We start from the raw sequence: 13840 nt of genomic DNA on the forward strand, positions 1-13840 counted from the left end.
AGTCGGTCCATTTTATACCGATTTCAATTCAGACTCCACCAAAATGGATTCCGGCTCCACGACTCCGACTCCACAGCACTGGCTGAAATCAGTGTTTTAACCCCTACAGCCTTCAGAATACATAGTAGAAACCTGCTAACAGATCCCCCCCGCCCTCTTTTTTTTTCACTGCGGGATGAGTTTTATTACTCAGAGGCATCATTTTAAAGTACATTTAACTTCTTATCTACTTTCATTATATCTTTATAGGATGTAATAGAGAAAAAGAAAAATCAATTATTCCTGTGTTTTTTTTTCCCTTTTTAAATTGTACACCCGTGGGCCAGTATGATTATGGAGATACCAAAGTTTTATCATTTTATGTATATTTTAAATAATTTTTGCACAATAAACGGTTAAAAAATAATTTGTATGCGTGTCACTATATTCTGAGAAATTCTCATAAGTTAAACATTTTTTCAGTCATTAACCTTGAGAGGACTTATTTTTTTCATGGCAAAATGTTGTTTACGTGGTACCATTGTGTGGGTAAGTATGACTTTTTGGTCAATTTTTTTATTAAACTTTTTGGGAGGTGAAATGAACAATGAAAACATCAATTCTGGATCATATTTACGCTTTGTTTTTTTTAAACACCATTCTTTATAAGTGACGTAATCTTTATTCTGTGTGTCAATACAATTATGATGATGGTACCAAATTTGTGTTTTTTATGTTTTTCTTCTTTTGCACTGAAAAACTTTAATTTTTTTTGTTTTTTGCTGATCACCATTTTCTAAGACCTATAACGTTTTTATTTTTCTGTAGAGAGAAGATGTTTTAGGACTAGCTTTTTGCAGGACAGCCTATTTTTAACAGGAATCCTTTTTGGAAATATTCCACAAATGATTAAAAAAAACAACAACAAAAAAACAAACAGAAAACAAAAAAGTTTATTCATACTTTTTAAATCATTCACAATGGAATGCAGTAAAATTAACATGTCAACATTATTTTGTGGTCTGATACACACATTTTTTCAGTAAAAAAATCTTTTCTATTTTTATTATTGGGTGGAGGCGAGGTGGTCATAAACAGCTATGTAAACAAAAAATAAGTTATAGCTCTCAGAAAAGGAGCTTGTATTTTTTACATAACGAGCTGTTCTCTTTATTGTTACCATTTGGGATCCATGCAATTTTTTGATTACTTATTTTATTTTTTGTGGGACAAACAATGAAAAGCAATTCTGGCATTGTTTCTCAATGTTATTTTTTTTTCACTATTCACTGAAAAGAAATAAATAATGAAATATTTTATAGTATGGGTTGCTACAAAAGTGCAATACTAAATGTGCGTTTTTGCAGGGGTTAGGTTTCATATATATATATATATATATATATATATATATATATATATATATATATATATATATATATATATATAATGACATCACAGTGACTCCCCGGCGCCTGCGCAATAGAGCACTGTGCTCAGCCAAATGGGCCCGGGAGGATACAAAGTGCGCTCCCTGTGAGCCGCGCTTTGCGCATGCGCCTGGAGGTGAGGGGAGAAAAGCGCACATCACAGGGATCTTTGACGTGCTGGGAGGGGGGGAAATATGGTAAACTTGGACATAGGCGGGGATTTAATGGAATCATAAGAAGATGGGCGGGGATAGCTTGGCATCTGGGGGGGACGCCAAGCCAGTGAAAGACCAAGGAGAAATAACTACATTTCTCTATATTCAGACCTCTACCATGGGCCATACAGGTATGTATAGATTTACTTTTCTATAAACTGCATGCCCATAGTAGAGGTCTGATAACTACAAAGCGGTGACAGATTCTCTTTAAGGAACCACGGCCTCCCGAGGTTGTTTCACTGCACAGCATAGGCCTCTTTAGCTTGATTTTTTTTTTTAATCAGATACATTTTTATTAAACGTAACAAAACTTGGAACAGATATTACATGACAATGCTCGTTTTACAATATTACAGTGAGTCCCCCCCCCCCCATGGAGACCTTTCTTTCTTTTTTTTATTCCCCCCCTTCTTTCCTTTCCTACTTTACTCCTTTTCTTTCCTTCCCCTACTTCCTTTCCTTCTTCCCTCTCCACTCCGCCATACAGTTTACCAAGAGTTTTACTCTACCGTAGTATATATAGGTGTACTCTAATTAATCCTATCCAACCATGGCTGCCATAATTTATGGAAGTATTCCTGCTTATTCCTCTTGGTGTAAATACTTTTTTCAAGTTGAATTATATAGTTCGTTTGGGCAATGAATTCGCGTCTGGACGGGGCCTCCTCTCTAATCCAATATTTTGCAATCAATTTTCTGTCAATAAACAATCTCACAATTGCTATTTTGGTCATGTTGTCTGTTTTTATTTCCTCAACGTACCCTAATATACATGTCAGTGGGTCCCTAGGGACAATACACCTATACACCATTCCAGTACGGTTCAACACTACGATCCAAAAAGAGGACAATCTAGGACAATGTTAAAGCATATGCAGTAGGTCTGCTTGAGATTGCGAGCACCTTGGGCAGTCGGAGTTAGACTTCAACCCTGCTTTAAATAACATATCAGGGGTTCTATACGCCCTGTGGATCACATACAGCTGTGACATTCTACCAGGCTCACTCATGGATAACTTGGGTATATATTCTAGAATAGACTCCCACCTATCGTCGTTTATCTCTCCCAAGTCTGTCTCTCATTTCCTTCTAGCTCCAAGAAAGGCGTGCAGCAGGTCTCTATACACTTCAGATATTGCCCCTTTCGTTTCTCTGTTTTTAAGTATAAAATTTAACATCAGATCTATTTGTATTCCAATAGGCCCTCTTCTGCTTTGGGTCTGAAATGCGTGCTGAACCTGTCTATATTGAGAGAGGTTTAGCCTTGGGAATTGAAATTCTTCCTGCAACATTTCATATGATTTAAGCTTCCCTCTGTAAATCAACTGATAGATCAGGCCAATACCCATTTCTTTTCACTCACCAAACCCCTTCATATTACTGAACTTCTGAAAATAGATGTTATCCCAGATAGGTGAAAACTTAGTGAAGTGAGTTGCCCCCCTAATCTGCTTGATTTTCTGCCACATCTTGTATTAGATTTATGGTATGGTAATGCGATCCCCATTTCTTGAAGATTCCCGCCTCCAGTCCCATACTTAATGATGAAATCTTAATTAAGTGCTCCAAACTGACAGGTACCTGTCCCTTGCCCATAGTCTCCCCCCAGCCCTTGAGGTGTTGGCTTTGTGCAGAAAGAAAGTATAACCAGGGATTAGGGAGCGCTAGGCCTCCCTCCTCTTTTGGTCTCTGCAGTGCTTCCTGTATAAGTCTGGGACTCTTCTTACCCCACACTAATTCTCCAAATAGTGATTTTATCCTGGGAACCTGCTCATTGGGATCCAGATGGGGGAATTATGCAGCACATATAACAGTTGCGGCATCACAATCATTTTGAGGAGGTTCACTCTGCCCACCACCGATAAATGGAACTTATTCCACGCTGTGATTTTAGTGCGCAGTCTTTGTAATAAAGGGCATATATTAAGCTCCTCAAATGTCGTCAATGGAAGAGCTATATGAATCCCCAAGTATTTAAATTGTTGGACCACCTTTAATTTGATGAATAGTTCCACCTCCCGGTACAGTCACCCTTTCCATCTATCGGCAGAACACACGACTTATCTCAGTTAATGAGTAGTCCCGATATCTGTCCAAATCCCTCAATTAGTGTCACTACATTTCTCAAGGCTTCCCCAGGATTTTCCAAAAATAGTAGAATATCGTCGGCATAAAAAGCTATCTTCTGCTCTGTTTTCCCATATACAAACCCCTTCACCTCCTGCGATCTTCTTATTTTGGCAGCTAATGGCTCCACAGCTAGGGCAAATAGCAGCGGGGGACAAAGTACACCCCTGTCTCGTAGTTTAGAGAGAAGCTTTCCGACAGTTTGTTATTCACTTTAATTCTGGCTGTTGGAGGAGTACAGCAATTTTACCCATGAGGTAAACACTGGCCCGAACCCAAAGCGACTCAGCACCAACCACAGGTAGTTCCATTCCACACTGTCAAAGGCTTTATGTGCATCTAGAGATACCACCACTCTCTTACCCGCATTTTCAGCTGGAATTTGCATGTTTAAAGTACAGCCTCCTTAAATTGACAGCAGTGGATTTATTTGGCATGAAGCCAGATTGGTCCGAGTGGACTACCTTGTCTATTACCCGGATTAGTCTGTTCGCCAAAGCCTTAACCAGTATTTTGATATCTGCAGTCAAAAGTGATATTGGTCTATATGACTCTGGCAGCTGTGGATCTTTTTCAGTTTTGGGAATGACCACAACAATGGCCTCCCTCATAGATGCGGGTAACACTCCCCTCTCCAACGCTTCATCAAATACCCCTAACGATTTAGTTATTATTTCCTCATTGAGGTTTTTGTATACTTCAGCTGGGATGCAGTCTGCCCCTGGTGCCCTGTCCCCCGCCATGGATGCCAAAGCCTCTCCTAATTCCTCCGCTGAAAGCAGTTCGTCTAGCTGGTCTCTGTCTTCATTGCTTAACTTAGGTAGGTGAGCCTCCCCTAGGAAAGCATCAATCTCCCCTTCCACCTGCTGCTTTAACTTGATTTATAGCACAGTGATTGTGTGATGTCAGGTACCAGGTAAGGAAATCAGACAGTGAGCTATCAAGGGTAAGAGCCTGGTGCTGGATGGGAAAACATCCTCGGGAGGCAGTGGCTACTTAAATGGAATCAGTCACACCCAAAATGCATCAGAAGTGGTGGGGGGCAATATGCAAATGAGGAGGCGTAACCGTGCACCAAACTCTTGGCCAAGGGTGCACTGCAGCTTATTCATTTGTATATGAAAAGTTATTTTCTCAGGCACTGTACCAGTAATGGGTACAGTGCTAGTATGGTTGTTATAAGGGCCAAGTACCCTCCAACACTACACAGACCATTTAAAATGCATTTTGGGAGTGACGGACTCCCTTTAAGTCCTCTGGGAGTGGCAGATATGCAACTCTCTCATTTGCATATGAATGAAAACTCCAATTACTCGGGAATGCATTAAGTGCTCTGTCACGCCCAGAGCACTTACAGTGTGGAAAATAAGTATTTGATACACTGACGATTTTGCAAGTTTTCCCACCTACAAAGAATGGAGAGGTCTATAATTTTTATCGCAGGTACACTTCAACTGTGAGAGACAGAATCTTATAAGAAAAAAAAAACAGAAATCACACTGTATGATTTTTAAATAATTAAAATTGATTTTATTGCATGAAATGAGTATTTGATCACCTACCAACCAGCAACAGTTCTGGCTCTCACAGACCTGTTAGTTTTTCTTTAAGAAGCCCTCCTACTCTGCACTCATTACCTGTATTAATTGCACCTGTTTGAACTTGTTACCTGTATAAATCCTGTCCACACACTCAATCACACTCCAAACTCTCCACCATGGCCAAGAAAAAAAGAGCTGTCTAGGGACACCAGGGACAAAATTCTAGACCTGCACAAGGCTGGGATGGGCTATAGGACAATAGGCAAGCAGCTTGGTGAGAAGGTAACAACTGTTGGCACAATTATTAGAAAATGGAAGAAACACATGATGACTGTCAATCTTCCTCAGACTGGGGCTCCATGCAAGATCTCGCCTCGTGGGGTAAGGATGATTCTGAGAACGATTAGGAATCTGCCCAGAACTACCTGGGAGGACCTGGTCAATGACCTGAAGAGAGCTGGGACCACAGTCTCAGATATTACCGTTAGTAACACACTACGCAGTCATGGATTAAAATTCTGCAGGGCACACAAGGTTCACCTGCTCACACCAGCACTGTCCAGGCCTATTTGAAGGTCGCCAATGACCATCTGGATGATACAGAGAAGCCATAGGAGAAGGTCATGTGGTCAGATGAGGCCAAAATAGAACTTTTTGGTATCAACTCCACTACCCATGTTTGGAGGAAAAAGAAGAATGAGTACAACCCTAGAACACTGTCCCAACTGTGAAGCATGGTGGGGGAAAATCTCCTAATTTGGGGGTGCTTTTCTGCAAAGGGGACAGGACGACTGCACAATATTGAAGGGAGGATGGATGGCGTTATGTATCGCGAGATTTTGGCCAATAACCTCATTCCTTCAGTAAGAGCATTGAAGATGGATCGTGGCTGGGTCTTCCAGCATGACAATGACCCAAAACACACAGCCAGGGCAACTAAGGGTTAGGTCCGTAAAAAGCATTTCAAGGTCCCAAAGTGGCCAAGCCAGTCTCCAGACCTGAACCCAATAGAAAACCTTGGAAGGAGCTGAAACTCAATGTTACCCAGCAACAGCCCTGGAACTAATACAATGTGATTTTCTGGACTTTTTTTTAAGATTCTGTCAGTCACAGTTGAAGTGTACCTACGATAAAAATGACAGACCTCTCCATTCTTTGTAGGTGGGGAACCTTGCAAAATCGGCAGTGTATCAAATACTTATTTTCCCCATTGTAAGTAGCCACAACCAGCCCGAAGTTGTGTGATTTTACTATTCATATTACCAATCATGTGCTGCAGCAGAGGACTGTAACTGCAGAGATAACAGAAGAAGCCAGCCATCAGTAAGAATTAGACATGCACTTAAATATTTATCCTGAGAGTGGTTCTACTTTAATCTAAATAGTTAAACAAGATGCAAACACAGAAGAAAAGACCACAAAGATACATGTGCTCGGACTTACCTTGGCTATTCACAGATACCTGCAATGAGAGATGTACACAATTAAGACCCCACCATTAATAAACCGTATACTGTGGCAAGAATGGGGCTTAAAGGGGTTGTGCCACGAACAAAAGTATATTTAAATCAACAAATCTAGGAATAAAAATAAACTCCACAATTGGATGTGTGTAAATAAAATGTTCCTGTGCTGAGATAATCTTATAAATGTGCCCCTGCTGTGTACTGTGTAATGGCTGTGTCTGACTGTGCAGGAACATGGTCTGATCATACCACATCTCCTGGGCAGGGGAGGAAGCAAGAGAGTATACAGACAGGACAGCAGGGGATCACAGCTGATTCTTTCTTTGAGGCAAAATATTGTTTAAAAACAGGCAGGGAAATGTTTTACCTCACAGAAAGAATCAGCTGTGATTCTGTGCTGTCCTGTCTGTATACTCTTTTGCTATAGGCCCTGGAGATGTGATATGATCAGACCATGTTCCTGCACAGTCAGACACAGCCATTACACAGTACACAGCAGGGGCACATTTATAAGATTATCTCAGCACAGGAACATTTTATTTACACACATCTAATTGTGGAACTGATTATTATTCCAAGATCTAGTGATTAGAATATATTTTTTCTCGAGGCACAACCCCTTTAAGCACAAAAACTTACTTTATTATGTTCTGCTCACTGCAAGCAGCAGGAAGACTTAAAGTAATAGATTTCTTACTTCCCTCACTTAGAAACATGAATCTAGAGACTACCATTTCCTCCTACAGGCAACATGGTAGGATAAAATTATATCAATATTACAGGTGTTGTGTGTTTTTTTGTTTTTTTTAACCCTGCTTTTCAAGATCTCTGCTTGCAGTCAGTCAATGTAAACCATTTACTGTTCCCACCCAGGGGATAGCAATCTGTCCTGGTGTGATGATCAGATAGGTGCACACTTACTAATGTACAATCACATACAGAACAAAACACGTGACTTTATCCAATCTAGGGAAATAATTTACGTTTTCTGACAGCAAGTAGAGGTATCGTCAGCCGTGAGGAATGGATTCAGAAAAGTTCTGCAGAACTAGCCTGGAAAGTGCTGCCTACATACAGCGCTGGGGCTCAATTTAACCAATTAGAACCTGAAAGTTATCACATTTTCTTTCCCCCCACAATGGGCTCCAGAGCAGAAACAAAAGCAAGGACAGAGAAGAATCATTGTACCGCAGCCGGTCTCTTACCTCCTCATTATCCTCATCTATATACTTTAGCTGTATGTCACTCAGGTCGAAAGACACCCGCACCTACAGACGACAGGAAAGATCAGGTAAGTTTTCCAGATGAACAATGCTTTATCTGAGAAGTTCAAAAATGAGAAACGATTGGTGTTACTAGGAACTACTTCCACGTAGATGGGAGATCTCGTGCTCTCAGTACATTGCATGCAATGTGGGAATCATACACACAGATCCTCATTATTTGTTCTGCTGTTAACACGTTTACAGGGGTGTCCCATAAGAGATACCCTTAAGGCATAGCGACCATTAAATATGTAGAATATAACACGTATAAGGCAGCAGGGCAGAATACAAACCCAATGGGATGAAGTACAGAACATGTAAATGACCCAGAGCAGCAGGCTCCACTTCACAGCATTTCCCGACAAATAGATCAATTGAATAGGATGGTGTTGTGGTTCTGGATGAAGGCATCTCCAAAATGGCAAGTCTTGGGCATCCAGGGCTCATTAACGCACATGATGTACTAAGTCTAGCCATACGGTTTGATCCTACAGAAGAGTTACTACTGCAGAAATTGCCAAGACAGTTAAAGGATTAGTTCCAAAATTGCAAGTCATCCTCTATCCACAGGGTAGAGATAACTTACTGATCGATTCCGTGGTCCGGAGTCATGAGAATGGGGCAATGCTGTGCCCCTTCTATAATGGAGAGGTGGTCGAGATTGCACATGTCCATCCATTGCTTTCAGCTGACATGAACACAGATTATGAACAAAACGGAAGTCAAGCACAGCTGGTCCATGGAGCAATAGAAGACTTGATGCTATAACAGGTTCTCTTTTCCATCATGTGGACAGCTGGGTGTGAGTCACTTACCTGGCAGAGATGGCACCGGGATGTACTGTATGAAGAAGGCCAGCTGGCAGAGGCAGTCTGATGCTATGGGCAATGTTCTGTAATAATGTTCCCTGGCACACTGCTCACATTGTTCAGGAATGACTACAGGATCATGACAGTCTAAGGTGGCGAATTGGTGGCCAAATTCCCCCAAAGGCTCAGAGCCGTTTTGGTAGCAAGATTGGGCATGCGGCTTATATGTAGTGACTGATCAGAGTCTATTAGACATATAGAAATCATGGATGAGCCAATTACTAGGTGGGAATTATATAAATAACAGTTTGTAAAGGTAAAGTTTATCATTACATTCCCCTGCAAATACTGAAAGCCCAAAAAATGTAAAGACTTTTCTGGGACTGATGATTAGGGACATACCGGGGGTCCAATCTCTCCTAGATGAAAATGTTGAAGGAACTGGCCCACAAACAGGGCTGTGGAGTCGATAAGTCAAACCTCCGACTCAGACTCCTCAATTTCCGTGACTACGACTCCGACTCCACAGCCCGGCCTCACTACTGAGCAGTCCATAAATTGCAGCACAGATGTCAACTAAAAGCCTAGATCCTTAGATCTGGAACAGAACAGATATTTATGGGACATTTCATAACTTTCCCAAATTCTTATGGAAACATTTCCAGCACATCCTGCATTGTACTAATGAGCCCAATTATTATATATTTTAGGAGTCAGTCCATTTTAAACAGACTCCACAGCCCTACCCACAACAATCATTTATTACCAATCTACAGAATAGGTAATAGAGGTATCATTACCAGGGGTTTAGTATGCACACTCCTGGCGCTAAAGGAAACCTGTCACCTCAAGGATAGCCATTTACATGTAAATATAGGGGTAATTTGCAGGTAATTGGCATTTAAACCCTGTGTAGATGGATTACTGTAGCAGAGGCAATAGGGAGAAAATTAAGTTATATTCTCCATGCAGCTACTCGCTTCCAGTCATGGGGGAGTGCAGGTAGTGGTCATCTCTCACTACACAGCGAAAGCAGCTGTAATCACTTCTGCAGAGCAGGCTGTCAATCAAAGCTGCGCTCACTGTGTAGTAATGACTGCAACCGCTCCGATGACTGGAAACAAGCAGAAGCATGGAAAATATAACTTCATTTCCTACCTGTAGCTGCTGCTTCCGTAAGCAGGATAAACAGGATTTATAAGGGCTGTCCACTACTCTGATTATCCCTTCTCAATCACTATAATGCCCCCATGCAGTGACGTACCGCCAATGGCGGCAGGCCACGCCACTGCTATGGGGCCCGTGAGAAGCGGGGGAACGAGGATAGGTGAGTATTGGGGGTGGAGGGGAGGTTGCGGCGGCAGGGGAGCAGGACACAGGTAGTAGCAGCTGCTGCAGCTACCACGTGTGCCCGCTGCTAAAGGGACATGAATATTCCCTTTTCTCCACTCCCATGGGCGTGGAGAAGACGGAATATTCATTCTCTTCAGTCGTGGGCACGGAGAAGCGCTGATCCGCGGATCCAGCTGACAGTGCCCGCTACTAAAGAGAATGCATATTCACTCTTCTCCACGCACATTGTTTTTATGTGTAAAGTGATGAGGCCACACATACCAGTAATGGGGGATGAGGGGGCCCACACATACCAGGATTGGGGGATGAGGGGGCCCACACATACCAGGACCGGGGGATGAGGGGGCCCACACATACCAGGACCGGGGGATGAGGGGGCCCACACATACCAGGACTGGGGGATGAGGGGGCCCACACATACCAGGACTGGGGGGGGGATGAGGGGGCCCACACATACCAGGACTGGGGGGGGGATGAGGGGGCCCACACAGACCAGGATTGGGGGGGGATGAGGGGGCCCACACAGACCAGGATTGGGGGGGGATGAGGGGGCCCACACAGACCAGGATTGGGGGGGGATGAGGGGGTCCACACAGACCAGGATTGGGGGGGATGAGGGGGCCCACACAGACCAGGATTGGGGGGGGATGAGGGGGCCCACACAGACCAGGATTGGGGGGGGGTGAGGGGGCCTACACAGACCAGGATTGGGGGGGATGAGGGGGCCCACACAGACCAGGATTGGGGGGGGGGGATGAGGGGGCCCACACAGACCAGGATTGGGGGGGGGGGATGAGGGGGCCCACACAGACCAGGATTGGGGGGGGGGGATGAGGGGGCCCACACAGACCAGGATTGGGGGGGGTGAGGGGGCCCACACATACCAGGATTGGGGAGGGGATGAGGGGGCCCACACATACCAGGATTGGGGGATGAGGGTACCATGCATACAAGGATTGGGGGGGGGATGAGGGGGCCACACATACCAGGATTGGGGGATGAGGCTGCCATACATACCAGGGCTGGGGGATGAAGGTGCCATACATACCAGGGTTGGGGTGATGAGGGGGTGCCATACATACCAGAGTTGGGGTGATGAGGGAGGCCATACATACCAGGATTCGGGGATGAGGAGGCCATACATACCAGGATTGGGGGATGAGGGGTGCCATGCGTACCAGGATTGGGGGGGGATGAGGGGGCCCACACAGACCAGGATTGGGGGGGGGATGAGGGGGCCCACACAGACCAGGATTGGGGGGGGATGAGGGGGCCCACACAGACCAGGATTGGGGGGGGATGAGGGGGCCCACACAGACCAGGATTGGGGGGGGATGAGGGGGTCCACACAGACCAGGATTGGGGGGGGATGAGGGGGCCCACACAGACCAGGATTGGGGGGGGATGAGGGGGCCCACACAGACCAGGATTGGGGGGGGGATGAGGGGGCCCACACAGACCAGGATTGGGGGGGGATGAGGGGGCCCACACAGACCAGGATTGGGGGGGGGGGATGAGGGGGCCCACACAGACCAGGATTGGGGGGGGGGGGTGAGGGGGCCCACACAGACCAGGATTGGGGGGGGGGGGTGAGGGGGCCCACACAGACCAGGATTGGGGGGGGGGGGGGTGAGGGGGCCCACACAGACCAGGATTGGGGGGGGGGGGGTGAGGGGGCCCACACATACCAGGATTGGGGAGGGGATGAGGGGGCCCACACATACCAGGATTGGGGGATGAGGGTACCATGCATACAAGGATTGGGGGATGAGGGTGCCATGCATACAAGGATTGGGGGGGGGATGAGGGGGCCACACATACCAGGATTGGGGGATGAGGCTGCCATACATACCAGGGCTGGGGGATGAAGGTGCCATACATACCAGAGTTGGGGTGATGAGGGAGGCCATACATACCAGGATTCGGGGATGAGGAGGCCATACATACCAGGATTGGGGGATGAGGGGTGCCATGCGTACCAGGATTGAGGGATGAGGAGGCCATGCATACCAGGATTGGCGGATGAGAGGTGCCATACATACCAGGATGGGGAAATTTACCAGTAGCTGCTGCATTTCCCACTCTAGGCTTATACTCGAGTCAATACGTTTTCCCAGTTTTTTGTGGTAAAATTAGGGGCCTTGGCTTATACTCGGGTTGGCTTATTTAAAATATACGGTATTTTAAAATCAGTGAGTACGTGGTGCCCATAATACTGCAGGACTGTGGGGTGCATTATACAATATGAGGGCTGCATTTTATCCTATGGGGTGTGTAATATACTGTATGGAGGACTATGGGGAGTGCATTATACTGTATGGAGGACTATGGGGAGCGCATTATACTGTATGGAGGACCATGGGAAGTTCATTATACTATATTGAGTATTATGGGGGGCGCATCATACTATATGGAAGGCTATGTGGGACCATTATAATATTTCTTGAGGGCTATGTGGGGGGCCATTATACTGTATGAAAGCAATTATACGGTGTGAAGGTTTGTGTGGGGTCCATCATGTATGGAGGGCTGTGTGGGAGTCACAGTTGGGGGATCATACTGTGTACAATAGGGTCATTATACTGTGCATGTGGAGGAATGCAGCATGGGGGTATCATACTGTGTTTGGGGGGCACTTTTATTGACATCATATTTGATGGGGGTAATGAAGGAGGACTCTAGGACTTAAGCAGGAGGAAAATTACTATGTAAAGCCTGGAAAGTTGTGAGATCTGCTCTTCCGTGACAGAGACAAATATTATTTTTTTTTCGGGTGTGGGGGCAATTAGAGATTGTGCTATGGGGCCCCATGATTTCTATGTACACCCATGCCCCCATGTAAAATAAAAACCATGCCAATACTTACCTCCAGTATGGGCACTGGTCCTGCAAAGTCGGCACTTGGACTCCTGGGGCTCGTGTGACATTGGCTGCAGGGCTTGCGTGACATAATCAGTAGCTGTCTCTCTCATTTCCTTTGGACAAAACTAATCTGGAAGAAGCGAGTGTGCTGCGGACTTCCTCCAGAAGTCCGTTTTGTTAGAAAGAAGTAAATGAAGCAGCCGCTGACTGGCTGCAGGGCTCTAGGGTGCTGACATTGCTGGAACGGTGCCCACACAGGAGGAAAATAAAGCTATTATTTTACATGGGAAAATATAGTATATGAGAAAAGGCTTTCCGAGTAGTGGACAACCCCTTTGAAAGTTACTTAAAGGTGAATATTATAAATTGTGTTTCTTAAAGAGGACTGTTACCTGTTACTTTTAAATGTCAATGGGATTGGTAAAAATAGCTTAGTGCAACGCTCAGCTATTGCAGTCAGTCTGAAACTGAATATAGCGCTACTGCACGTGTGGTCACAGCACTGTTGGAACATGGGACAAATGCTGTTGCATTTTTTTTCAGCTTTTTTTTCACTTTCTCATTGCTTTCTGTGAGTGAAACAAAAGCTGCAAAACCGCTGAAAAAATTGACATGCTACAGATTTAAAAATTGCTGCAGTTTTCAAATTCAATCAGGAAAAAAAAAAACAAGCAAGTGTGTGAGATTTATGAAATCTCATAGCTTTTGCTGATACTATAAAAAGCAGCTTTTACAGTCCCCACCAAAAAAATGCCGCAAAAAATAAAAAAAAAGCTGCAAAACTGCAACGTGG

The 13840-nt window shown here is 44.7% G+C and overlaps 1 protein-coding gene across 8 annotated transcripts in view; it reads right to left on the reverse strand.

Moving 5' to 3' along the window:
* NBR1 (NBR1 autophagy cargo receptor) overlaps nucleotides 1-13840 on the reverse strand; it is a 77279-nt gene that overhangs the window by 46374 nt on the left and 17065 nt on the right. For all 8 annotated transcript variants that reach the window (XM_073683616.1, XM_073683617.1, XM_073683614.1 and 5 more), the window contains exons 3-4: nucleotides 7964-8026; nucleotides 6736-6754 (exon numbers count right to left, since the gene is read on the reverse strand). In XM_073683616.1, coding sequence (XP_073539717.1) covers nucleotides 6736-6754; nucleotides 7964-8026 — 82 coding nt within the window. The remainder of the gene's footprint in view (nucleotides 1-6735; nucleotides 6755-7963; nucleotides 8027-13840) is intronic.

The sequence above is a fragment of the Phyllobates terribilis genome, unplaced genomic scaffold, assembly GCF_046119375.1.
Source record: "Phyllobates terribilis strain yellow unplaced genomic scaffold, ASM4611937v1 Scaffold_5__5_contigs__length_657084704, whole genome shotgun sequence".
NCBI classification, from domain to species: domain Eukaryota; kingdom Metazoa; phylum Chordata; class Amphibia; order Anura; family Dendrobatidae; genus Phyllobates; species Phyllobates terribilis.